At 43.2% G+C, this 26,518-nt stretch overlaps 1 protein-coding gene across 2 annotated transcripts in view; it reads right to left on the bottom strand.

Annotated features, from left to right (window-relative positions):
* Positions 1 to 333: 333 nt before the first annotated feature.
* LIN7A (lin-7 homolog A, crumbs cell polarity complex component) overlaps positions 334 to 26,518 on the bottom strand; it is a 169,895-nt gene continuing 143,710 nt past the window's right edge. Inside the window, exon 6 of one of the 2 annotated variants that reach the window (XM_082255187.1) lies at positions 334 to 1,097. In XM_082255187.1, the coding sequence (XP_082111313.1) occupies positions 1,070 to 1,097 (28 nt within the window). In that variant the 3' untranslated portion in view covers positions 334 to 1,069. The remainder of the gene's footprint in view (positions 1,098 to 26,518) is intronic. The other variant, XM_082255188.1, reaches the window with a different exon arrangement.

Raw genomic sequence — 26,518 nt, 5'->3', positions numbered from 1 at the left:
ATGACTTACAGATATAATTTTGCAGATAGAAAATGTACATAAATAGATTGTACAATTGTATATATAAGGAGAAAAGTCTATATCTCAGACATTCATTACCTCTTAAACCATGTTATGAAAAAGAAAACAAAAATCAGAAATAAATAGAAATAAAAAAGGAAAGAAAACAATATTTTCATTAATTGAATTTTTGTAGATAAATCAGGGATCCTGTTTAAGGTCAAAAAGATATATAATATCAAAGATGTATTTATCTGAATATTTTTAAATAAATACATAATGCAAGTTTAATTAGAAAATATTTAATTCTGACAATAAATGAGTACTATAAACACTGGATAAACTTTAATATAACAAAGTATATAAATAATTAAGCAATAGTTCTTTAAACAGAAAAATATGAAAAAACAAAACTCTAACAGCACATAAGGACAAATAATATCTCTTTCTTTTACAATATGGATAATAATGCTACATATATCATCATATGTAAAATACAAGTTCCAATTTCTAATTCAGCAGCAGCTACAGTACCTAACATTGCTTGAGTCCAACATACAAAACACAAAAGGTAATAACGCTGCTGTGTCTAAAAACATAAAACCGTATAAATGTAATAACTTACTATAGTAAGGAAAAAATATTAAATCTTATTACAAACAACAAGTTGTAAATTATACAATTTACAGTACAGAATTGTATTATTCATTGTGTACAAGTGCTGATTTGTTAGATAGCAGACGCAGTTCTGTGTCCAGTGAACAATGAAGAATACTTGACCTAATCCCAGGCACTCAGACCCAACTAGAGGAATAAACTCATCAGTGACGGACTTTATAATCCTCTTTACACAATACTAAATTAAATGGGTACATTAAATATTGGAAAGGAAGTCCAAAACAAAGAAGTTTTCCTATCTACCAAAAACATCACCTCTATAGGGAAAACTTATTAATAGCCTCACCAAAGGATTGCTCGTTCACCTGTTTGCTGGATAACGGGAACTAAATCTTGTCTGATCCTTGGGAATGCAGGCTCCTAGTGATGGCATTGCTCCATAGTCATTGTTCTATTGGCGTTTCTTTCTTGAGAAAATCCTGCAATAGAAGTGAAGAGCAAAAGAACTGAGAGCAAAAGAATAAATTGCCAGTGTGAGATTCAAACTAGCAAGGATACAAGTGAAGTACTGTTGGCTGTCTGAAAAAAAATAATACATAGAAAAATGAACTGTGTTCCTGAACTAAATATAAAGGAGATAAAACAAACCATTTTTAATTTGTAACATGAACAGATGTTAATATTACTGATTTAATGGGGCAAATGCTTAATAAAATAAATTATAATAACCAAGCAGAATGAATCTATTATTATCCTGACTTTCGTCATATTTGATTGAATGCTATGAGTTGCTGCATAGTAGAACTTATTCTTCTACTTCTTATATCATATCTTCTTCTCCTGTAGGCCAATTGACCAGTTCCCTTGGAATGTTAAGATTAGTGTTGAGCGAACACGGACTGTATTATTCGTGTTCGTACCGAATAATTGGATTTTTTGTACCCGAACACGGACACGGACACTTTACTGTATGTTCGGGTAAAAATCCGTGTTCGGTCGTTTTATTTCCGGGTTTTGCATGCTTTGGCGCTCTTTTCATGGCGGGCTTTCAACAGCCAATCAACAATCGTTTAACTGGTGTGCCTTAAGCCATCCCAGCCATGCCTGCAAATGTCTCAGTAGCTGTGATTGGCCGTCTGAAGCATGTGACCAAGTCTTTATAAGTTCGAGGCAGCCGCAGCGGCGTCATTATGCTGCTTAGATTCAGGGACAGAGCACACATCAACGTGCTGGCTGCTGATTAGGGAAAGATAGGCAGGAAAAAACCATTTGTGTCCGGATAGAATTGAGGGACAGGTCGGAGTGTTTAGGCAGGGCGAGTTGTAGGCATTTTAGGGATAGAGTCTGCTGAATTATAGGGTCAGTGTCTTCTACAAACTACAATCGATATTGCTGTGTGGGGGGTGGGGTCTGCACTCAATCCTGATCTACGATCTCTTCTCAATCCTGTTAGGGACAGAGTCTGCTGAATTTTAGGGAAACTGTGTTCTACAAACTACAATCGATATTGCTGTGTGGTGTGGGATTGGAGATAGGCAGGTGTCAGTGATCCACATCCATTTTTCTGTGTGTGAGCTGCAGTGAACACAATCTTTTTGGGCTGCAGTGAACACAATCTTTTTGGGCTGCAGTGAACACAATCTTTTTGGGCTGCAGTGAACACAATCTTTTTGGGCTGCAGTGAACACAATCTTTTTGGGGTGCAGTGAACAAAATCTTTTTGGGGTGCAGTGAACACAATCCTTTTTGGTGTGCAGTGAACACAATCTTTGTGGGGTGCAGTGAACAAAATCCTTTGTGGGGTGCAGTGAACACAATCTTTTTGGGGTGCAGTGAACAAAATCCTTTTTGGGGTGCAGTGAACAACATCCTTTTTGGGGTGCAGTGAACACAATCTTTTTGGGGTGCAGTGAACAAAATCCTTTGTGGGGTGCAGTGAACACAATCTTTTTGGGGTGCAGTGAACAACATCCTTTTTGGGGTGCAGTGAACAAAATCCTTTTTGGGGTGCAGTGAACAAAATCATTTTTGGGGTGCAGTGAACACAATCTTTTTGGGGTGCAGTGAACACAATCTTTGTGGGGTGCAGTGAACACAATCTTTTTGGGGTGGAGTGAACAACATCCTTTTTGGGGTGCAGTGAACAACATCCTTTTTGGGGTGCAGTGAACACAATCTTTTTGGGGTGCAGTGAACACAATCTTTGTGGGGTACAGTGAACAGAATCTTTGTGGGGTGCAGTGAACACAATCTTTGGGGGGTACAGTGAACACAATCTTTGTGAGGTGCAGTGAACACAATCTTTGTGGGGTGCAGTGAACACAATCATTGTGGGGTGCAGTGAACTCAATCTTTGTGGGGTACAGTGAACACAATCTCATACTTCTGAAGGTTTGAGGGTGCTGCCTGTTCCATACTCCCCCTACTCCTCATCTAGCCTTTTAGGGGTACAAACAATAGTAATTGGGGCCTAGTGTGGTTGTGTACGTGTGATATACATACACTTTTTTGGGATCATATTTTCTATTCCGCTATTTAATCAAAAACCTTTGGGGATCAGTTAAATTGGGGGATAGTCTGTGTTGGTACGTGTGAGAGAGATCCACCTTTCCAAGTTGTTGGGGTTCATCTCATACTTCTGAAGGTTTGAGGGTGCTGCCTGTTCCATACTCCCCCTACTCCTAGCCTTTTAGGGGTACAAACAATAGTAATTGGGGCCTAGTGTGGTTGTGTACGTGTGATATACATACACTTTTTTGGGATCATATTTTCTATTCCGCTATTTAATCAAAAACCTTTGGGGATCAGTTAAATTGGGGGATAGTCTGTGTTGGTACGTGTGAGAGAGATCCACCTTTCCAAGTTGTTGGGGTTCATCTCATACTTCTGAAGGTTTGAGGGTGCTGCCTGTTCCATACTCCCCCTACTCCTAGCCTTTTAGGGGTACAAACAATAGTAATTGGGGCCTAGTGTGGTTGTGTACGTGTGATATACATACACTTTTTTGGGATCATATTTTCTATTCCGCTATTTAATCAAAAACCTTTGGGGATCAGTTAAATTGGGGGATAGTCTGTGTTGGTACGTGTGAGAGAGATCCACCTTTCCAAGTTGTTGGGGTTCATCTCATACTTCTGAAGGTTTGAGGGTGCTGCCTGTTCCATACTCCCCCTACTCCTAGCCTTTTAGGGGTACAAACAATAGTAATTGGGGCCTAGTGTGGTTGTGTACGTGTGATATACATACACTTTTTTGGGATCATATTTTCTATTCCGCTATTTAATCAAAAACCTTTGGGGATCAGTTAAATTGGGGGATAGTCTGTGTTGGTACGTGTGAGAGAGATCCACCTTTCCAAGTTGTTGGGGTTCATCTCATACTTCTGAAGGTTTGAGGGTGCTGCCTGTTCCATACTCCCCCTACTCCTAGCCTTTTAGGGGTACAAACAATAGTAATTGGGGCCTAGTGTGGTTGTGTACGTGTGATATACATACACTTTTTTGGGATCATATTTTCTATTCCGCTATTTAATCAAAAACCTTTGGGGATCAGTTAAATTGGGGGATAGTCTGTGTTGGTACGTGTGAGAGAGATCCACCTTTCCAAGTTGTTGGGGTTCATCTCATACTTCTGAAGGTTTGAGGGTGCTCCCTGTTCCATACTCCCCCTACTCCTAGCCTTTTAGGGGTACAAACAATAGTAATTGGGGCCTAGTGTGGTTGTGTACGTGTGATATACATACACTTTTTTGGGATCATATTTTCTATTCCGCTATTTAATCAAAAACCTTTGGGGATCAGTTAAATTGGGGGATAGTCTGTGTTGGTACGTGTGAGAGAGATCCACCTTTCCAAGTTGTTGGGGTTCATCTCATACTTCTGAAGGTTTGAGGGTGCTGCCTGTTCCATACTCCCCCTACTCCTAGCCTTTTAGGGGTACAAACAATAGTAATTGGGGCCTAGTGTGGTTGTGTACGTGTGATATACATACACTTTTTTGGGATCATATTTTCTATTCCGCTATTTAATCAAAAACCTTTGGGGATCAGTTAAATTGGGGGATAGTCTGTGTTGGTACGTGTGAGAGAGATCCACCTTTCCAAGTTGTTGGGGTTCATCTCATACTTCTGAAGGTTTGAGGGTGCTGCCTGTTCCATACTCCCCCTACTCCTAGCCTTTTAGGGGTACAAACAATAGTAATTGGGGCCTAGTGTGGTTGTGTACGTGTGATATACATACACTTTTTTGGGATCATATTTTCTATTCCGCTATTTAATCAAAAACCTTTGGGGATCAGTTAAATTGGGGGATAGTCTGTGTTGGTACGTGTGAGAGAGATCCACCTTTCCAAGTTGTTGGGGTTCATCTCATACTTCTGAAGGTTTGAGGGTGCTGCCTGTTCCATACTCCCCCTACTCCTAGCCTTTTAGGGGTACAAACAATAGTAATTGGGGCCTAGTGTGGTTGTGTACGTGTGATATACATACACTTTTTTGGGATCATATTTTCTATTCCGCTATTTAATCAAAAACCTTTGGGGATCAGTTAAATTGGGGGATAGTCTGTGTTGGTACGTGTGAGAGAGATCCACCTTTCCAAGTTGTTGGGGTTCATCTCATACTTCTGAAGGTTTGAGGGTGCTGCCTGTTCCATACTCCCCCTACTCCTAGCCTTTTAGGGGTACAAACAATAGTAATTGGGGCCTAGTGTGGTTGTGTACGTGTGATATACATACACTTTTTTGGGATCATATTTTCTATTCCGCTATTTAATCAAAAACCTTTGGGGATCAGTTAAATTGGGGGATAGTCTGTGTTGGTACGTGTGAGAGAGATCCACCTTTCCAAGTTGTTGGGGTTCATCTCATACTTCTGAAGGTTTGAGGGTGCTGCCTGTTCCATACTCCCCCTACTCCTAGCCTTTTAGGGGTACAAACAATAGTAATTGGGGCCTAGTGTGGTTGTGTACGTGTGATATACATACACTTTTTTGGGATCATATTTTCTATTCCGCTATTTAATCAAAAACCTTTGGGGATCAGTTAAATTGGGGGATAGTCTGTGTTGGTACGTGTGAGAGAGATCCACCTTTCCAAGTTGTTGGGGTTCATCTCATACTTCTGAAGGTTTGAGGGTGCTGCCTGTTCCATACTCCCCCTACTCCTAGCCTTTTAGGGGTACAAACAATAGTAATTGGGGCCTAGTGTGGTTGTGTACGTGTGATATACATACACTTTTTTGGGATCATATTTTCTATTCCGCTATTTAATCAAAAACCTTTGGGGATCAGTTAAATTGGGGGATAGTCTGTGTTGGTACGTGTGAGAGAGATCCACCTTTCCAAGTTGTTGGGGTTCATCTCATACTTCTGAAGGTTTGAGGGTGCTGCCTGTTCCATACTCCCCCTACTCCTAGCCTTTTAGGGGTACAAACAATAGTAATTGGGGCCTAGTGTGGTTGTGTACGTGTGATATACATACACTTTTTTGGGATCATATTTTCTATTCCGCTATTTAATCAAAAACCTTTGGGGATCAGTTAAATTGGGGGATAGTCTGTGTTGGTACGTGTGAGAGAGATCCACCTTTCCAAGTTGTTGGGGTTCATCTCATACTTCTGAAGGTTTGAGGGTGCTGCCTGTTCCATACTCCCCCTACTCCTAGCCTTTTAGGGGTACAAACAATAGTAATTGGGGCCTAGTGTGGTTGTGTACGTGTGATATACATACACTTTTTTGGGATCATATTTTCTATTCCGCTATTTAATCAAAAACCTTTGGGGATCAGTTAAATTGGGGGATAGTCTGTGTTGGTACGTGTGAGAGAGATCCACCTTTCCAAGTTGTTGGGGTTCATCTCATACTTCTGAAGGTTTGAGGGTGCTGCCTGTTCCATACTCCCCCTACTCCTAGCCTTTTAGGGGTACAAACAATAGTAATTGGGGCCTAGTGTGGTTGTGTACGTGTGATATACATACACTTTTTTGGGATCATATTTTCTATTCCGCTATTTAATCAAAAACCTTTGGGGATCAGTTAAATTGGGGGATAGTCTGTGTTGGTACGTGTGAGAGAGATCCACCTTTCCAAGTTGTTGGGGTTCATCTCATACTTCTGAAGGTTTGAGGGTGCTGCCTGTTCCATACTCCCCCTACTCCTAGCCTTTTAGGGGTACAAACAATAGTAATTGGGGCCTAGTGTGGTTGTGTACGTGTGATATACATACACTTTTTTGGGATCATATTTTCTATTCCGCTATTTAATCAAAAACCTTTGGGGATCAGTTAAATTGGGGGATAGTCTGTGTTGGTACGTGTGAGAGAGATCCACCTTTCCAAGTTGTTGGGGTTCATCTCATACTTCTGAAGGTTTGAGGGTGCTGCCTGTTCCATACTCCCCCTACTCCTAGCCTTTTAGGGGTACAAACAATAGTAATTGGGGCCTAGTGTGGTTGTGTACGTGTGATATACATACACTTTTTTGGGATCATATTTTCTATTCCGCTATTTAATCAAAAACCTTTGGGGATCAGTTAAATTGGGGGATAGTCTGTGTTGGTACGTGTGAGAGAGATCCACCTTTCCAAGTTGTTGGGGTTCATCTCATACTTCTGAAGGTTTGAGGGTGCTGCCTGTTCCATACTCCCCCTACTCCTAGCCTTTTAGGGGTACAAACAATAGTAATTGGGGCCTAGTGTGGTTGTGTACGTGTGATATACATACACTTTTTTGGGATCATATTTTCTATTCCGCTATTTAATCAAAAACCTTTGGGGATCAGTTAAATTGGGGGATAGTCTGTGTTGGTACGTGTGAGAGAGATCCACCTTTCCAAGTTGTTGGGGTTCATCTCATACTTCTGAAGGTTTGAGGGTGCTGCCTGTTCCATACTCCCCCTACTCCTAGCCTTTTAGGGGTACAAACAATAGTAATTGGGGCCTAGTGTGGTTGTGTACGTGTGATATACATACACTTTTTTGGGATCATATTTTCTATTCCGCTATTTAATCAAAAACCTTTGGGGATCAGTTAAATTGGGGGATAGTCTGTGTTGGTACGTGTGAGAGAGATCCACCTTTCCAAGTTGTTGGGGTTCATCTCATACTTCTGAAGGTTTGAGGGTGCTGCCTGTTCCATACTCCCCCTACTCCTAGCCTTTTAGGGGTACAAACAATAGTAATTGGGGCCTAGTGTGGTTGTGTACGTGTGATATACATACACTTTTTTGGGATCATATTTTCTATTCCGCTATTTAATCAAAAACCTTTGGGGATCAGTTAAATTGGGGGATAGTCTGTGTTGGTACGTGTGAGAGAGATCCACCTTTCCAAGTTGTTGGGGTTCATCTCATACTTCTGAAGGTTTGAGGGTGCTGCCTGTTCCATACTCCCCCTACTCCTAGCCTTTTAGGGGTACAAACAATAGTAATTGGGGCCTAGTGTGGTTGTGTACGTGTGATATACATACACTTTTTTGGGATCATATTTTCTATTCCGCTATTTAATCAAAAACCTTTGGGGATCAGTTAAATTGGGGGATAGTCTGTGTTGGTACGTGTGAGAGAGATCCACCTTTCCAAGTTGTTGGGGTTCATCTCATACTTCTGAAGGTTTGAGGGTGCTGCCTGTTCCATACTCCCCCTACTCCTAGCCTTTTAGGGGTACAAACAATAGTAATTGGGGCCTAGTGTGGTTGTGTACGTGTGATATACATACACTTTTTTGGGATCATATTTTCTATTCCGCTATTTAATCAAAAACCTTTGGGGATCAGTTAAATTGGGGGATAGTCTGTGTTGGTACGTGTGAGAGAGATCCACCTTTCCAAGTTGTTGGGGTTCATCTCATACTTCTGAAGGTTTGAGGGTGCTGCCTGTTCCATACTCCCCCTACTCCTAGCCTTTTAGGGGTACAAACAATAGTAATTGGGGCCTAGTGTGGTTGTGTACGTGTGATATACATACACTTTTTTGGGATCATATTTTCTATTCCGCTATTTAATCAAAAACCTTTGGGGATCAGTTAAATTGGGGGATAGTCTGTGTTGGTACGTGTGAGAGAGATCCACCTTTCCAAGTTGTTGGGGTTCATCTCATACTTCTGAAGGTTTGAGGGTGCTGCCTGTTCCATACTCCCCCTACTCCTAGCCTTTTAGGGGTACAAACAATAGTAATTGGGGCCTAGTGTGGTTGTGTACGTGTGATATACATACACTTTTTTGGGATCATATTTTCTATTCCGCTATTTAATCAAAAACCTTTGGGGATCAGTTAAATTGGGGGATAGTCTGTGTTGGTACGTGTGAGAGAGATCCACCTTTCCAAGTTGTTGGGGTTCATCTCATACTTCTGAAGGTTTGAGGGTGCTGCCTGTTCCATACTCCCCCTACTCCTAGCCTTTTAGGGGTACAAACAATAGTAATTGGGGCCTAGTGTGGTTGTGTACGTGTGATATACATACACTTTTTTGGGATCATATTTTCTATTCCGCTATTTAATCAAAAACCTTTGGGGATCAGTTAAATTGGGGGATAGTCTGTGTTGGTACGTGTGAGAGAGATCCACCTTTCCAAGTTGTTGGGGTTCATCTCATACTTCTGAAGGTTTGAGGGTGCTGCCTGTTCCATACTCCCCCTACTCCTAGCCTTTTAGGGGTACAAACAATAGTAATTGGGGCCTAGTGTGGTTGTGTACGTGTGATATACATACACTTTTTTGGGATCATATTTTCTATTCCGCTATTTAATCAAAAACCTTTGGGGATCAGTTAAATTGGGGGATAGTCTGTGTTGGTACGTGTGAGAGAGATCCACCTTTCCAAGTTGTTGGGGTTCATCTCATACTTCTGAAGGTTTGAGGGTGCTGCCTGTTCCATACTCCCCCTACTCCTAGCCTTTTAGGGGTACAAACAATAGTAATTGGGGCCTAGTGTGGTTGTGTACGTGTGATATACATACACTTTTTTGGGATCATATTTTCTATTCCGCTATTTAATCAAAAACCTTTGGGGATCAGTTAAATTGGGGGATAGTCTGTGTTGGTACGTGTGAGAGAGATCCACCTTTCCAAGTTGTTGGGGTTCATCTCATACTTCTGAAGGTTTGAGGGTGCTGCCTGTTCCATACTCCCCCTACTCCTAGCCTTTTAGGGGTACAAACAATAGTAATTGGGGCCTAGTGTGGTTGTGTACGTGTGATATACATACACTTTTTTGGGATCATATTTTCTATTCCGCTATTTAATCAAAAACCTTTGGGGATCAGTTAAATTGGGGGATAGTCTGTGTTGGTACGTGTGAGAGAGATCCACCTTTCCAAGTTGTTGGGGTTCATCTCATACTTCTGAAGGTTTGAGGGTGCTGCCTGTTCCATACTCCCCCTACTCCTAGCCTTTTAGGGGTACAAACAATAGTAATTGGGGCCTAGTGTGGTTGTGTACGTGTGATATACATACACTTTTTTGGGATCATATTTTCTATTCCGCTATTTAATCAAAAACCTTTGGGGATCAGTTAAATTGGGGGATAGTCTGTGTTGGTACGTGTGAGAGAGATCCACCTTTCCAAGTTGTTGGGGTTCATCTCATACTTCTGAAGGTTTGAGGGTGCTGCCTGTTCCATACTCCCCCTACTCCTAGCCTTTTAGGGGTACAAACAATAGTAATTGGGGCCTAGTGTGGTTGTGTACGTGTGATATACATACACTTTTTTGGGATCATATTTTCTATTCCGCTATTTAATCAAAAACCTTTGGGGATCAGTTAAATTGGGGGATAGTCTGTGTTGGTACGTGTGAGAGAGATCCACCTTTCCAAGTTGTTGGGGTTCATCTCATACTTCTGAAGGTTTGAGGGTGCTGCCTGTTCCATACTCCCCCTACTCCTAGCCTTTTAGGGGTACAAACAATAGTAATTGGGGCCTAGTGTGGTTGTGTACGTGTGATATACATACACTTTTTTGGGATCATATTTTCTATTCCGCTATTTAATCAAAAACCTTTGGGGATCAGTTAAATTGGGGGATAGTCTGTGTTGGTACGTGTGAGAGAGATCCACCTTTCCAAGTTGTTGGGGTTCATCTCATACTTCTGAAGGTTTGAGGGTGCTGCCTGTTCCATACTCCCCCTACTCCTAGCCTTTTAGGGGTACAAACAATAGTAATTGGGGCCTAGTGTGGTTGTGTACGTGTGATATACATACACTTTTTTGGGATCATATTTTCTATTCCGCTATTTAATCAAAAACCTTTGGGGATCAGTTAAATTGGGGGATAGTCTGTGTTGGTACGTGTGAGAGAGATCCACCTTTCCAAGTTGTTGGGGTTCATCTCATACTTCTGAAGGTTTGAGGGTGCTGCCTGTTCCATACTCCCCCTACTCCTAGCCTTTTAGGGGTACAAACAATAGTAATTGGGGCCTAGTGTGGTTGTGTACGTGTGATATACATACACTTTTTTGGGATCATATTTTCTATTCCGCTATTTAATCAAAAACCTTTGGGGATCAGTTAAATTGGGGGATAGTCTGTGTTGGTACGTGTGAGAGAGATCCACCTTTCCAAGTTGTTGGGGTTCATCTCATACTTCTGAAGGTTTGAGGGTGCTGCCTGTTCCATACTCCCCCTACTCCTAGCCTTTTAGGGGTACAAACAATAGTAATTGGGGCCTAGTGTGGTTGTGTACGTGTGATATACATACACTTTTTTGGGATCATATTTTCTATTCCGCTATTTAATCAAAAACCTTTGGGGATCAGTTAAATTGGGGGATAGTCTGTGTTGGTACGTGTGAGAGAGATCCACCTTTCCAAGTTGTTGGGGTTCATCTCATACTTCTGAAGGTTTGAGGGTGCTGCCTGTTCCATACTCCCCCTACTCCTAGCCTTTTAGGGGTACAAACAATAGTAATTGGGGCCTAGTGTGGTTGTGTACGTGTGATATACATACACTTTTTTGGGATCATATTTTCTATTTCGCTATTTAATCAAAAACCTTTGGGGATCAGTTAAATTGGGGGATAGTCTGTGTTGGTACGTGTGAGAGAGATCCACCTTTCCAAGTTGTTGGGGTTCATCTCATACTTCTGAAGGTTTGAGGGTGCTGCCTGTTCCATACTCCCCCTACTCCTAGCCTTTTAGGGGTACAAACAATAGTAATTGGGGCCTAGTGTGGTTGTGTACGTGTGATATACATACACTTTTTTGGGATCATATTTTCTATTCCGCTATTTAATCAAAAACCTTTGGGGATCAGTTAAATTGGGGGATAGTCTGTGTTGGTACGTGTGAGAGAGATCCACCTTTCCAAGTTGTTGGGGTTCATCTCATACTTCTGAAGGTTTGAGGGTGCTGCCTGTTCCATACTCCCCCTACTCCTAGCCTTTTAGGGGTACAAACAATAGTAATTGGGGCCTAGTGTGGTTGTGTACGTGTGATATACATACACTTTTTTGGGATCATATTTTCTATTCCGCTATTTAATCAAAAACCTTTGGGGATCAGTTAAATTGGGGGATAGTCTGTGTTGGTACGTGTGAGAGAGATCCACCTTTCCAAGTTGTTGGGGTTCATCTCATACTTCTGAAGGTTTGAGGGTGCTGCCTGTTCCATACTCCCCCTACTCCTAGCCTTTTAGGGGTACAAACAATAGTAATTGGGGCCTAGTGTGGTTGTGTACGTGTGATATACATACACTTTTTTGGGATCATATTTTCTATTCCGCTATTTAATCAAAAACCTTTGGGGATCAGTTAAATTGGGGGATAGTCTGTGTTGGTACGTGTGAGAGAGATCCACCTTTCCAAGTTGTTGGGGTTCATCTCATACTTCTGAAGGTTTGAGGGTGCTGCCTGTTCCATACTCCCCCTACTCCTAGCCTTTTAGGGGTACAAACAATAGTAATTGGGGCCTAGTGTGGTTGTGTACGTGTGATATACATACACTTTTTTGGGATCATATTTTCTATTCCGCTATTTAATCAAAAACCTTTGGGGATCAGTTAAATTGGGGGATAGTCTGTGTTGGTACGTGTGAGAGAGATCCACCTTTCCAAGTTGTTGGGGTTCATCTCATACTTCTGAAGGTTTGAGGGTGCTGCCTGTTCCATACTCCCCCTACTCCTAGCCTTTTAGGGGTACAAACAATAGTAATTGGGGCCTAGTGTGGTTGTGTACGTGTGATATACATACACTTTTTTGGGATCATATTTTCTATTCCGCTATTTAATCAAAAACCTTTGGGGATCAGTTAAATTGGGGGATAGTCTGTGTTGGTACGTGTGAGAGAGATCCACCTTTCCAAGTTGTTGGGGTTCATCTCATACTTCTGAAGGTTTGAGGGTGCTGCCTGTTCCATACTCCCCCTACTCCTAGCCTTTTAGGGGTACAAACAATAGTAATTGGGGCCTAGTGTGGTTGTGTACGTGTGATATACATACACTTTTTTGGGATCATATTTTCTATTCCGCTATTTAATCAAAAACCTTTGGGGATCAGTTAAATTGGGGGATAGTCTGTGTTGGTACGTGTGAGAGAGATCCACCTTTCCAAGTTGTTGGGGTTCATCTCATACTTCTGAAGGTTTGAGGGTGCTGCCTGTTCCATACTCCCCCTACTCCTAGCCTTTTAGGGGTACAAACAATAGTAATTGGGGCCTAGTGTGGTTGTGTACGTGTGATATACATACACTTTTTTTGGATCATATTTTCTATTCCGCTATTTAATCAAAAACCTTTGGGGATCAGTTAAATTGGGGGATAGTCTGTGTTGGTACGTGTGAGAGAGATCCACCTTTCCAAGTTGTTGGGGTTCATCTCATACTTCTGAAGGTTTGAGGGTGCTGCCTGTTCCATACCCCCCCTACTCCTCATCTAGCCTTTTAGGGGTACAAACAATAGTAATTGGGGCCTAGTGTGGTTGTGTACGTGCGAGATACATACACTTTTTTTGATCATATTTCCTATTCCGCTATTCAATAAAAACCTTTGAGGATCAATTGAATTGCGGGATAGTCTGTGTCGGTACGTGTGAGAGAGATCCACCTTTCCAAGTTGTTGGGGTTCATCTCATACTTCTGAAGGTTTGAGGGTGCTGCCTGTTCCATACCCCCCCTACTCCTCATCTAGCCTTTTAGGGGTACAAACAATAGTAATTGGGGCCTAGTGTGGTTGTGTACGTGCGAGATACATACACTTTTTTTGATCATATTTCCTATTCCGCTATTCAATAAAAACCTTTGAGGATCAATTGAATTGCGGGATAGTCTGTGTCGGTACGTGTGAGAGAGATCCACCTTTCCAAGTTGTTGGGGTTCATCTCATACTTCTGAAGGTTTGAGGGTGCTGCCTGTTCCATACTCCCCCTACTCCTAGCCTTTTAGGGGTACAAACAATAGTAATTGGGGCCTAGTGTGGTTGTGTACGTGTGATATACATACACTTTTTTGGGATCATATTTTCTATTCCGCTATTTAATCAAAAACCTTTGGGGATCAGTTAAATTGGGGGATAGTCTGTGTTGGTACGTGTGAGAGAGATCCACCTTTCCAAGTTGTTGGGGTTCATCTCATACTTCTGAAGGTTTGAGGGTGCTGCCTGTTCCATACCCCCCCTACTCCTCATCTAGCCTTTTAGGGGTACAAACAATAGTAATTGGGGCCTAGTGTGGTTGTGTACGTGCGAGATACATACACTTTTTTTGATCATATTTCCTATTCCGCTATTCAATAAAAACCTTTGAGGATCAATTGAATTGCGGGATAGTCTGTGTCGGTACGTGTGAGAGAGATCCACCTTTCCAAGTTTTTGGGGTTCATCTCATACTTCTGAAGGTTTGAGGGTGCTGCCTGTTCCATACCCCCCCTACTCCTCATCTAGCCTTTTAGGGGTACAAACAATAGTAATTGGGGCCTAGTGTGGTTGTGTACGTGTGATATACATACACTTTTTTTGGATCATATTTTCTATTCCGCTATTCAATAAAAACCTTTCTAGGGCAAGATCTTAAATTACAGAAATATGAGGAGACCGTCAAATAAGGGCCGTGGCCTGGGTCGTGGTGCTGCTGGTAGAGCTCCTGTTGCAAGGAGAGGACATGGTCGATCTGTGCCAGCTACACGCACAAGTGAAACACCTTCCTCAAGTGTGAGTAGGCGACAGAACCTGCATCAGTATTTGGTAGGGCATCAAACGCCCCTAGAAGTGATGAGGCCAGAACAAGTTGAGGCGATAGTAGATTGGTTTGCTGCTGACAGTGCCTCCAGTTCCTTCACATTGTCTCCCACCCAGTCTACTGCAGAAAGGTCAGAGTTGGCACCTGCAGCCAATGTCCAACCGTCTTTCACCTCACCCCCTTGCAAATCAGGCCAGCAGTCTGAGCCCCAAGCCATACAGCAGTCTCTTATTCTTTTTGAGGACTCTGTCAGCAGGGTTTCCCAGGGCCATCCACCTAGCCCTGCCCCAGAAGTGGAAGAGATTGAGTGCAGCGATGCCCAACCACTTATTTCTCAAGATGAGTACATGCAAGGATCATCGCAGCACGTCTCCGATGATGACGAAACGCAGGTGCCAACTGCTGCGGCGTTCAGCATTGTGGAGACCGACAAGGAGGGCAGGGGTGAAGACTGGGTGGAAGATGATGTGGAGGACGATGAGGTCCTCGACCCCACATGGAATGAACGTCATGCAGGTGACCTGAGTAGTTTGGAGGAAGAGGCGGTGGTCGCACAGAGCCACCAGCACAGCAGAAGAGGGAGCAGGGTGCAGAAGCGGAGCGGCCGTGCCCTAGACACTACGCCCGCTACTGCCCAACGCAGCAAGGGAACGAGCGCACCAAAGTCAGCTCAAAGGAGTTCTCTAGCGTGGAAGTTCTTTAGAAAATGTGCTGATGACAGGACACGAGTGGTTTGCACCCTGTGCAATCAGAGCTTGAAGCGAGGCATGAACCTTCTCAACCTGAGCACAACCTGCATGATCAGGCATCTAAGTGCAAAGCACGAGCTGCAGTGGAGTACACACCTTCAAAACCAAGAAACGTCTCTGGCTCATCCTGCTTCCTCTTCTGCTGCAGTCTCGGCCGCTCCAGCCACATCTGTAGTGATACCGGCACCTGCCACCCCGCAAACAGACGATCTGTCAGCAACACCACCACCTGGGTCACCAACAACCATCTCCACAATGTCCCGTGGAAGCGTTCAGCTTTCCATCTCCCAAACACTTGAGAGGAAGAGGAAGTACCCCCCTACCCACCCGCGATCCCTGGCCCTGAATGCCAGCATTTCAAAATTATTGGCCTTTGAAATGCTGTCATTCCGTCTGGTGGAGACGCACAGTTTTAAAAACCTTATGTCGGTGGCTGTCCCACAGTACGTCGTGCCCAGCCGCCACTACTTTTCCAGGCAAGCCATCCCTTCCCTGCACAACCAAGTGGGGGAAAATATCAGGTGTGCACTGCGCAACGCCATCTGTGCCAAGGTCCACCTAACTACGGATACGTGGACCAGTAAGCACGGTCAGGGGCGTTATATCTCCCTAACGGCACACTGGGTAAATGCAGTGGCGGATGGGCCTGAGGCGGATAGCAATTTGGCGCATGTCCTTCCACCACCGAGGATTGCAGGGCGCTTCAGTTTGCCTCCTGTTCGTAACTCCTCCTACTCCGCTTCCTCATCCTCTACCGCCTCCTCATCCGGACAGCGTAACACCTTCACCACCAACTTCAGCACGGCCAGGGGTAAACGACAGCAGGCAGTTTTACAACTTGCCTGTTTGGGGGACAAACCACACACCGCGCAGGAGTTGTGGAGGAGCATGGAACAGCAGACAAATGAGTGGTTGCTGCCAGCGAGCCTCAAGCCCGGCCTGGTGGTGTGTGATAACGGGCGAAATCTCATAGCAGCTCTGGGCCTAGCCGGTTTGACGCACATCCCTTGCCTGGCGCATGTGCTGAATTTGGTGGTGCAGAGGTTCCTTAAAAACTACCCCGATATGTCAGAGCTGCTGCAGAAAGTGTGGGCCGTTTGTGCGCACTTTCGGCGTTCTCACCCTGCTGCTGCTCGCCTGGCAGCGCTGCAGCGTAACTTCGGCCTTCCCGCTCACCGCCTCATATGTGACGTGCCCACAAGGTGGAACTCCACCTTGCACATGCTGGAAAGACTGTGCGAGCAGCAGCAGGCCATAGTGGAGTTTCAGCTGCAGCACGCACGCGTGAGTCGCTCTGCGGAACAGCACCACTTCACCACCAATAACTGGGCCTCCATGCGAGACCTGTGTGCCTTGTTGCGCTGTTTTGAGTACTCCACCAACATGGCCAGTGGCAATGACGCCGTTCTCAGCTTAACTATCCCACTTCTATACCTCCTTGAAAAAACAATTCGGGCGATGATGGAAGAGGATGTGGCACAGGATGAGGAGGAGGAGGAGGATGAAGAGGTAACATTTCCAAGGCTTTCAGGGCAGTCATTCGCAAGGGGCTCCGAGGGTGGGTTCCTGCACACGCAAACGCCAGGGACGCAATTGTCCAGCAGGGGCACAGTTCTGGAGGATGAGGAGGATGAGGAGGAGGAGGAGCTGGAGGAGGAGATGGAACCATGTTCACAGCAGGGTGGCACCCAGGCCAGCTCATGGCCATCACTGGTGCGTGGCTGGGGGGATACAGAGGACACGGACGATACACCTCCCACAGAGGACAGCCTTTCGTCGCCTCTGGGCAGCCTGGCACACATGAGCGATTACATGCTGCAGTGTCTCCACAACGACCGCCGAGTTGCCCACATTCTAACTTGTGCTGATTACTGGGTGGCCACGCTGCTGGATCCCCGTTACAAGGACAACGTACCGTCCTTAATTCACTCACTGGAGCGCGATCGCAAGATGCGCGAGTACAAGCGCACGCTGGTAGACGCCATGCTGCTGGCATTCCCATCTGACAGCGGGGCCACAGTGGAAGCACAAGGCAGAGGAGGAGGAGGAGGAGGTCGCCAACGCAACCAGGGCACCGCCAGCACCTCAGAAGGCAGGGTTAGCATGGCCGAAATGTGGAAAAGCTTTGTCAGCACGCCACAACAAACAGCAGCACCAGCAGCTCAGATGGAACGTCTTAGCAGGAGGCAGCATTTTACCAACATGGTGGAGCAGTATGTGTGCACACGCCTACATGTAGTGAATGACGGGTCTGCCCCCTTCAACTTCTGGGTCTCCAAATTGGGCACATGGCCTGAGCTTGCCCTTTACGCCTTGGAGGTGCTGGCGTGCCCTGCAGCCAGTGTATTATCTGAACGGGTATTTAGCACGGCTGGGGGCGTTATAACAGACAAGCGCAGCCGCCTGTCCAGAGACAATGTGGACAAGCTCACGTTCATTAAAATGAACCAGGCATGGATCCCACGGGACTTTTCCGTACCTTATGCAGAATAGCAATGGATACCGACCTTACCCACCCATTGTTCCATTTTTGCTCTTTCTCACTCTTTTGGGGTGTACCCTCATTTAAAATTTTTGAAAAGAAGCAGTGTTGGCTACCTCGTCCTCCTCCTCAGGGCCAGATTAATGTAGGGGCTATTGGAGCTGCAGCTCCAGGCCCCTACCTTTTATATAGGCCCCGGGTTGGCCATATTCACTGTTACCGCTCTTCTGTCACTTGTAAACACAGAAGTCTGGCTTCTATGCTCGCTTCCCCAGGCAGCACCCTCAGAACCTCCCCACACAGCGTGAAGGCCGGACAAGGAGGGACAGTTGGCGATGCATGGATGTGTTTATGGGCTTCAGAGACAGCATCCCATGTTGAATTAGGCATGCATGGCTGCACCCTTCCTCCTCTGGGTGCATGGCAAGGCACGGCCCTTAAGGCCCTTCAAAATCCTCAGCACCAAGCCCATGATGCTGTTAATCCGGCCCTGGTCCTCCTCCACCGCCGCTTCCACCTACACCGCCCATAGGTGTGCGCAGCCTATTGCATTAAGGTGTGCACCCCAAAGTTGAAATACACATGCATGTGTTTGCCAGCAGGGAGAGTAATGTATCGGGGCCATGTACCTGTAGGCAAGGAGAAATAGAGCAGAGCAGGTCCCAGGGAGATCTTTCCCATCTCCTCACTGGCAATGCTATGTGCCCTAGGTGATTAGGGTGTGCCCAGGCACACCCAGCACACCCTGTGCGCACGCCTATGTCACCGCCACATCCACCACCACCTCAACCTCCCTCCTACTCCATATGGGCCTCGTCCTTCAGAGATGAAGAAGAACATTGTTTTATTTTTCTGTTTTTTTTTTGTTGTTTTAAGTTATTTCCCTATCCACATTTGTTTGCAGAGCACTTGCCATGCTCTTAATTACGTTTTGCTGCCATTTGCAGCACTCTAGCCCTTTCCTTTGGTGTTTTAGAGCCATTTTAGTGCCTTAAAGTTCGGGTCCCCATTGACTTCAATGGGGTTCGGTGTCCGGGAAAAGTTCGGTAAAAGTCCGGGACACGGACCCGGACTTTTTTTTAAAGTTCGGCCGAACCCGTCGAACACGGACATCTAGGTGTTCGCTCAACCCTAGTTAAGATTTAAAGGACCAGTCTAAGATGGTAGAGTGATTTTATTCTTCTTATATGCCATGCATACTCCTCTTTGATACTCAAAGCTTCAGTCCTGCCCCTCATTGCAAAGTAGGAATGTTGGCAACCTTAGTTATAATGATATCTTGGAATATCATCTCTAGAAGCAATTTAGCAGGATTAAGAAGATGCAGGATTTATAGTTTTACTAAGTGTATGAACAAGGGAAAAAAAAACATGGCATATTAAAGATGTAGTTAATTTAACCCATAAACATACATCTTTGCTAGTAAGGATACGAATCAGCAGCATCAGAAACCAATTAGGGTAACATAGTGATCACCTGTGTGCAAAAGGGTCCACTAATTAAAATGAAAGCCTTCAGCCTGCACTGCCACTTTCATCTGAGGTACCATGTAAAATGCCATTAGAGCTTAAAGTGTCTCTAAACCCCAAACCAATAATGTAATATATTGCAGTTTATCAGTCCTTGGTGTGGTGGCTACATTAGTTTTCTTTTTTCCAGCTGCTTTTGCTTTTTTCACTTGATAATTCATCCTGTCACACTTCTTGTTCCTGGGTGGCTACATCAATACTCCATTGTATCAATGAAGGTATCTATGGTTGTCACCGAAGGCTGCTCTCTAGATATGGATTACAAACATTTTCTCATCCACTCATTTCCATTAGGTGGGGGGCAGGGCAGTTGGTAGTATACAAATAGGAAATAATTTATTCTGGAAGGGTTTTGATCTCTAGAAAGCTGTAAAAGTGTGTGTTTGCCTCCGTCCCTTAATATAAATACTGGGGTTGGTTGGTGCCTCAGACCAAGAAGGGGGGTTTTGGGACTTTATGGGCAAGTAACTTTGTATACAAGGATGTATATAAATAAAATAGATTTATTTGAAAAAAATTAAACATTAAATAAAGTTTCACATATATATAAATATGCATTCATAAGTGTTGGGTTATAGTTAGACCCAAGGTGAGTGCGTGAGTAAAGATTTTGAAAGGTTTTGGTGACATTAGTGGTATGGTGACCTTTGTTTGGATCTTTATCTCTGTTCATTCATGCTGGTTGAGCTTGGAAGGTAGTCACAGAGTTTCCCAGTGGTTATCCTACGCGTTTTGGCTATATTTATAGCCTTTGTCAAGGATTATATATCACCATATCTCAAAACGTATTAAGATATAAGTTCAATATCATGCAGACCATTGGTATTATAGGCCTTGGTGCAAAGTGATTTTATACATACATACATACATTTATTTAATTTGCCTGTTCCATGTATATTTCTTTTGTCCCTTGTTCGCAGCAAGAACCTTTGGTGTGCTGTCCTGGAATGGTACATAGTTACAGTGGTTATATATATGTATCTTTTTAGTGATTCCATATATGAAAAGAGAGAGATATTTTTAGACTCACAGACTTGTGCTGCAAATAAATGCAGCAGTAGGAAATAATTTAACCTTTAGTGCCACTCACAGGAAGTGACAAGGATTTATCATTTAGGGCAAGATCAACATGTATTTTCTGCACTTGCTGAAAATGTTTTTAGCTTGGAAACTGATACAGCCACCACATCTAAGGACTGTAAGCAGACTTATATTACATTTTTATATTACATATTGTATTTATATATATTGTATTTGTATTTATATTACATATAAAGATATCCTTTAAAGTGGATCTGAACATTTATTAAAGTTAGCTGTGCCTAAGCAGTACCATGGAACATGCTTCTGAAAAAAGCGGTGCACTCCCTAGCATTTGAGGATGTCTTGGCAATTCTGTTGTATTTCATACTTATATTTCTAGAGTGTGAGATTAAAAGCTCTACTTCCTCCAACTACTAGTCACTGGAGATTTGGAGCAAAATTTGGTGGTGTGATTATTTTCCTACTCATTGCTCTCCTTGTTGGAGGCTTTGACACAAGGAAGCAAAGCTCTGCCTCTACCAAGATGGCAACCTCCACAAAGAGAAACAATGCAGAAGAAGGCATGGTAAGGGCTAGCTTACATGTGTGGCTGGAGGGAGGGGGTGGTAAAAACTGATGTTTTTTTCTTCCCTCCAACCACTCCCCTTAACCAAACACAGTGGTCAGAGGGGATGTACACATGTCGTGGTCATGATGTTTTGCGTTGCCACAGTGTCAAAAATGATGCACCCTTTCATGTACAGCATGAATGGGGCCATACTGCCTCCACCCTGCAACCTTGCAGCACAGTAGGGCAGGATTTACAAGGAGTAAACAGGCAGATAGGAAATTACATATCTTCCAGCCACCTGTCAAATGTCACAGCGGATCACACTTGAGAGGACAATGCAAACATAAACAAACCCTAAAAGATCAGTTGCAGGGAGACCACTTTGACTTTGGCTTTGACTTTTTTAGTTGCGACTTAGCTCTCTTTGAGAGAAGGGCAAGAAGGCTCTGAAATAGTAAAAAGCATTCTACTATCAATTGTATAATTTGTTTTCAGATTTCTGAGGTTTTTTTTTTAGTGTTATTTGATTCTGACAGTGCATCCATAACTGCTAGTGTTATAGACTCCCTGCCTCCCTTTCCATATCAAAAACAGTAGGGATAACAATGGACCTGAATGCAGTAAAAGATGTTTAAGCTTTATTTACCTAGGTGCCATTTTTCCAGTTTAACACTTAATCCTGACATGCCCAGCACACTTGAATATATTTTTGACAAATCATACAGATTTTTGCTACTTTGATAGAGAAGTATGGAAGGTAAAACACTTCTTCATAATATATACATTCTATTTATCATTTTTTATATATACATAATAATAAATAGAATATATTTATAAATGTTTTCAGACAAGATTCACATATCTGTCACCAAGATTTACACACTTTACAAGTTTCAAGTGGAAAATTGTGTGAACCCTGGGTGAAAGTTGTATGACTTGTGTGAAAAACATTTATTTAACCTGCCTAGCGGTATCCCCGAGCGTGACTCGGGGTGGATTTTCCATGCTGTTATCGGTATCCCCGAATCACGCTCGGGGTGGATGGGCAGAGCGCGCAGCGGTGTCTTACCTTCTCCTGGCGATCCAGCGATGACCTCCCATTGCTGTGATCGCCAGCCGAGATCCCCGCCGCTCGTCCGTCCTCCGTCGGTGTGATGACTTCCTGGTTCCGTTCCCTGCAGCAGCAATGCTGCATGGGAGTGGAACTAGGAAGGGAAATTCAAACGTTGAACGTTGCACAAAACACAAACACACACATAACATTTATATTATATATATATATATATATATATATATATATATATATATATACACATATATACATATATATATATACGTATATATATATATATATATATAAATCTATATATATATACACATAAATCTCTATGTGACAGGGCGAACACCCAATATAAACATATCCTCAGATTTTGGGTTCCACAGAAACATAAACAGGGACAGAAGAAGAGGACCCTGAAACATTTATTTAGGGATTCTTAGATGGCATCACATAGAAAAAGGATTTGTGTTCTCCAGCTCTGATTTCTATCATAACCTACCAAGGTCCACCATTGCAGTCACTAGTTTCTGTACTTCCACCCCTGTATTTTACTACTTCCATTGCACTACCTTGTCATCTTCATGCTAACCCCATTTCTAGTTCATTTCTTCCATGTCATGTCCCTTTATTCTGCCTTCTGTAATGTCATCTTAGCTCTGTCCTAACTCATGTCAACACACTTTTATTCCAGTTCCTTTACATTTCCCCCCGATATATCATTTCATGTCACCCTACTTTTGTTCACGATTCTATTAGGTTATCCTTTATCCATAGCCATACCTCCTGTCTGTTCTGTATTACCCTTTTATTCCACTTGACTCCATGTAAAGCTCAAGGTTAAGCTACTTCTGAAAACAATGTCAGTCATAAATATGAAGATCATCAAGATCAAACAGTGATTGCCTGGCAAACTAACCTACAACTTAGCTCAGGAGAGAATGGAGTTTGCAATCCTCAATGCAACCTAGATGGAGATGGATATAGATAATCCATACTGACTCTGAGTATAAAGTGTGGGAAATTGGGGGTTCCAAAGTAATTTTCATTCAAAAATATGACCTTGTCAATTGTCTCTGAAAGCAAGGGCAGTGTTATAACAACAAATTACTGTTGTCTACTGATCATTGTTGGCACTAAGCTATGGAAGGGTGTGGCTACGGTAATGTATTTGGGTGCTTGACATCTGATCCAAAGGAATAAGGTAGGTCTGTTGGTCAGATTAGGCAGGGATGGGTGTTGAGTGTGGGGGAATGCTTTATGACTGATATACACAAAGTGAACAAGACATGCTCACATAGTTTATAAAGTATGTTCCATTTTTTTCCAATGGCATACCAATAGTGTGTTATTCGCTATACTATTCTAGCAGGATTCCTGTTGTAGACCTACAAAATATATTTTTGAGCTGAATGGTGTTTCCAGGGACCTTCAGATTGCATGCCATCACATTCATACATACCAGCCTTTACCTTGTTTTCACATCATTTACCTATATTTTTAAGAGACACAGTGGGGAAGATTTACTAGAACTGGAGAGTGCAAAATCTGTTTCAGCTCTGCATAGAAATCAGCTTCCAGATTTTATTGTCAAAGCTTAATTGAACAAGCTAAAGGTAAAGGAAAAGGAGGGGTACACTGACCATGACTGTATGGTTAGTAGTAATAAACAGGACTTGCCACCATGGCTAACAGAGGGGGAAATCAGGGAAAGGCTGGATAAACTTAACACAAACAAATCACCAGGACCGGATGGCATACATCCGAGAGTACTCAAGGAACTCAGTAAAGTTATATCGAGACCACTGTTCCTGATCTTTGCTGACAGTATTAGGACAGGAGATGTACCAGGGGATTGGAAGAAAGCTAGCGTGATTCCAATATTCAAAAAGGGCCAGAGGCATATCCCGGGAAATTATAGGCCTGTCAGTTTGACATCAGTAGTATGTAAACTTCTGGAGGGGATGATAAGGGACTATATCGTAGAGTTTGCTAAGGACAACAACATCATCAGCAGTAATCAGCACGGGTTTACAAATGGGCGTTCTTGTCAAACCAATCTCCTAACATTCTACGAGGAGGTGAGCTGTGAGCTAGATAGGGGGAGACCAGTGGATGTGGTGTACTTGGATTTCGCTAAGGCGTTTGATACAGTTCCCCACAAGCGCTTAATTTATAAAATAAGGTCTGCAGGTATCGATAGCAGGGTTTGCTCTTGGATACGGAACTGGCTAAAAAGGCGTGTCCAAAGGGTAGTAATAAACAGCGCATACTCAGACTGGTCTGAGGTGGTAAGCGGGGTCCCCCAAGGCTCAGTCTTGGGACCAACCTTGTTCAATTTATTCATAAACAACATTGAGGCCGGGATCAGTAGTTCGATATCAGTTTTTGCAGATGACACAAAATTGGGCAGGGCAATAACTTCACAACATGAAGCAGATATCCTACAGAATGACCTGGACAAAATAACAGAGTGGGCAACGACATGGCAAATGAGGTTTAACGTGGAGAAGTGTAAGGTTTTGCACTTGGGGACTAAAAACATAAAAACACAATACACGTTAGGAGGGGAGCCCTTGGGGGAATCAAAAATGGAGAAGGATCTGGGAGTCTTGGTTGATGATAGATTAGGAAACAGCATGCAGTGTCAAGCGGCAGCTTCCAAAGCCAACAGAATATTAGCATGCATAAAGAAAGGGATGCATTCCAGAGATAAGACTATAATCCTTCCACTTTATAAAACTCTGGTCCGACCGCATCTGGAGTATTCCGTCCAGTTCTGGTCGCCAGTCCTCAGGAGGGATGTGTTGGAGCTGGAGAGAGTCCAGAGAAGGGCAACTAAACTAATTAGGGGATTGGAGGACCTTGACTATGAAGAGCGTCTACAATCGCTTAATTTATTCTCCCTGGAGAAGAGACGTCTGAGGGGGGACATGATAGCAATTTATAAATATCTTAATGGGGATCCCAGCTTAGAAAAAAAGCTGTTCATTCGAAGGGATTGCATGAGGACTCGAGGGCATACAATGCGATTAGAGGAGAAGCGTTTTAACCTCAGGCAACGCGGGGGGTTCTTTACTGTTAGGGCAACAAGATTGTGGAATTCTCTACCACAAGAGGTGGTTTCTGCGGGTAGTATGGTGGCTTTCAAAAGACTCTTAGACTTACATCTCAAGGATCAGAACATTCAGGGGTATGGGAGATGATTACAGCCACACATACCTACACAGGTTGAACTAGATGGACTATTGTCTTTATTCAACCTCACCTACTATGTAACTATGTAATATATGTAAAGCTGATTGGCTACCATTCACAGCGGCACCATATTTTGAACGCTCCAGTTTTAGTAAATCTCCCTATAGTGTGCAGTGTGTGTGTTCTGTATTTTTTTTGCAATTAAGTGTGATGTAGTCTATATTCTATAACCATAAGAACACTACCAAAAAAATCAATGCATGAAAAACTAACATGCAAACTAACCCAAACATCAACCTTCCTCAACCCTTTGACTTCAGATTTTCCATAGGAAAATAAACATAGTTATCACAACTATGTAGACACATACTGCAGTTGATGTAATGTATGGAACCTGGGGATGGTTTCATTCAACGTATCCTAACCACACAGTGCATTTGGCTGAAATCCTAAAGCTGCAGTGAACCTATAACTACAGACAAAGCTTTTTTAATGCTATGTGGGTCCCTGTTACAGTGATGTCACCTCAATTGCTGTCCTGGTGACTGCTGTCACTTGGAGAAAAAGCAGAGGTAATCTGTCCAATCAACATCAACAAGAGCAAAAATCTAGCAGAGGTTGTAACCCTTTCCCACTCAACATTTTTTTTGGCTAGCTCTCCACACTAACATTCTATCTCATTGACCCTCCATTACTGGGAAAAGATCTTCAAGGGATCGAAGACAGCAATATAAACCTAATATTTGTTCTAACCCCTCACCACCTTTTAACCACTTAAGCCCCAGAAGATTTTACCGCCTTCCTGACCAGGGCCTATTTTGTGATTCGGCACTGCGTGATTTTAACGGACTATTGCGTGGTCGTGCAACGCTGTACCCAAACGAATTTGACGTCCTTTTTTTACCACAAACAGAGCTTTCTTTTGGTGGTATTTGATCACCTGTACGATTTTTACTTGTTGCGCTATAAACAAAAAAAGAGCGTCAATTTTGCAAAAATAATAATATTTTTCACATTTTTTTATATGAAATTCCCCCCCAAAAAATGTAAAAATCAAAATTTTTTAACATTTTAGGCCAATTTGTTTTATGCTACATATGTTTGGTAAAAAAAAATTGCAAAAAGCGTATTTTGAGT

The sequence above is a fragment of the Pelophylax lessonae genome (assembly GCF_965119305.1).
Source record: "Pelophylax lessonae genome assembly, chromosome: 4".
Taxonomy (NCBI): domain Eukaryota; kingdom Metazoa; phylum Chordata; class Amphibia; order Anura; family Ranidae; genus Pelophylax; species Pelophylax lessonae.
The sequence above is the reverse complement of the archived record's forward strand: the minus strand, read 5'-3'. Positions and strand labels throughout refer to the sequence as shown.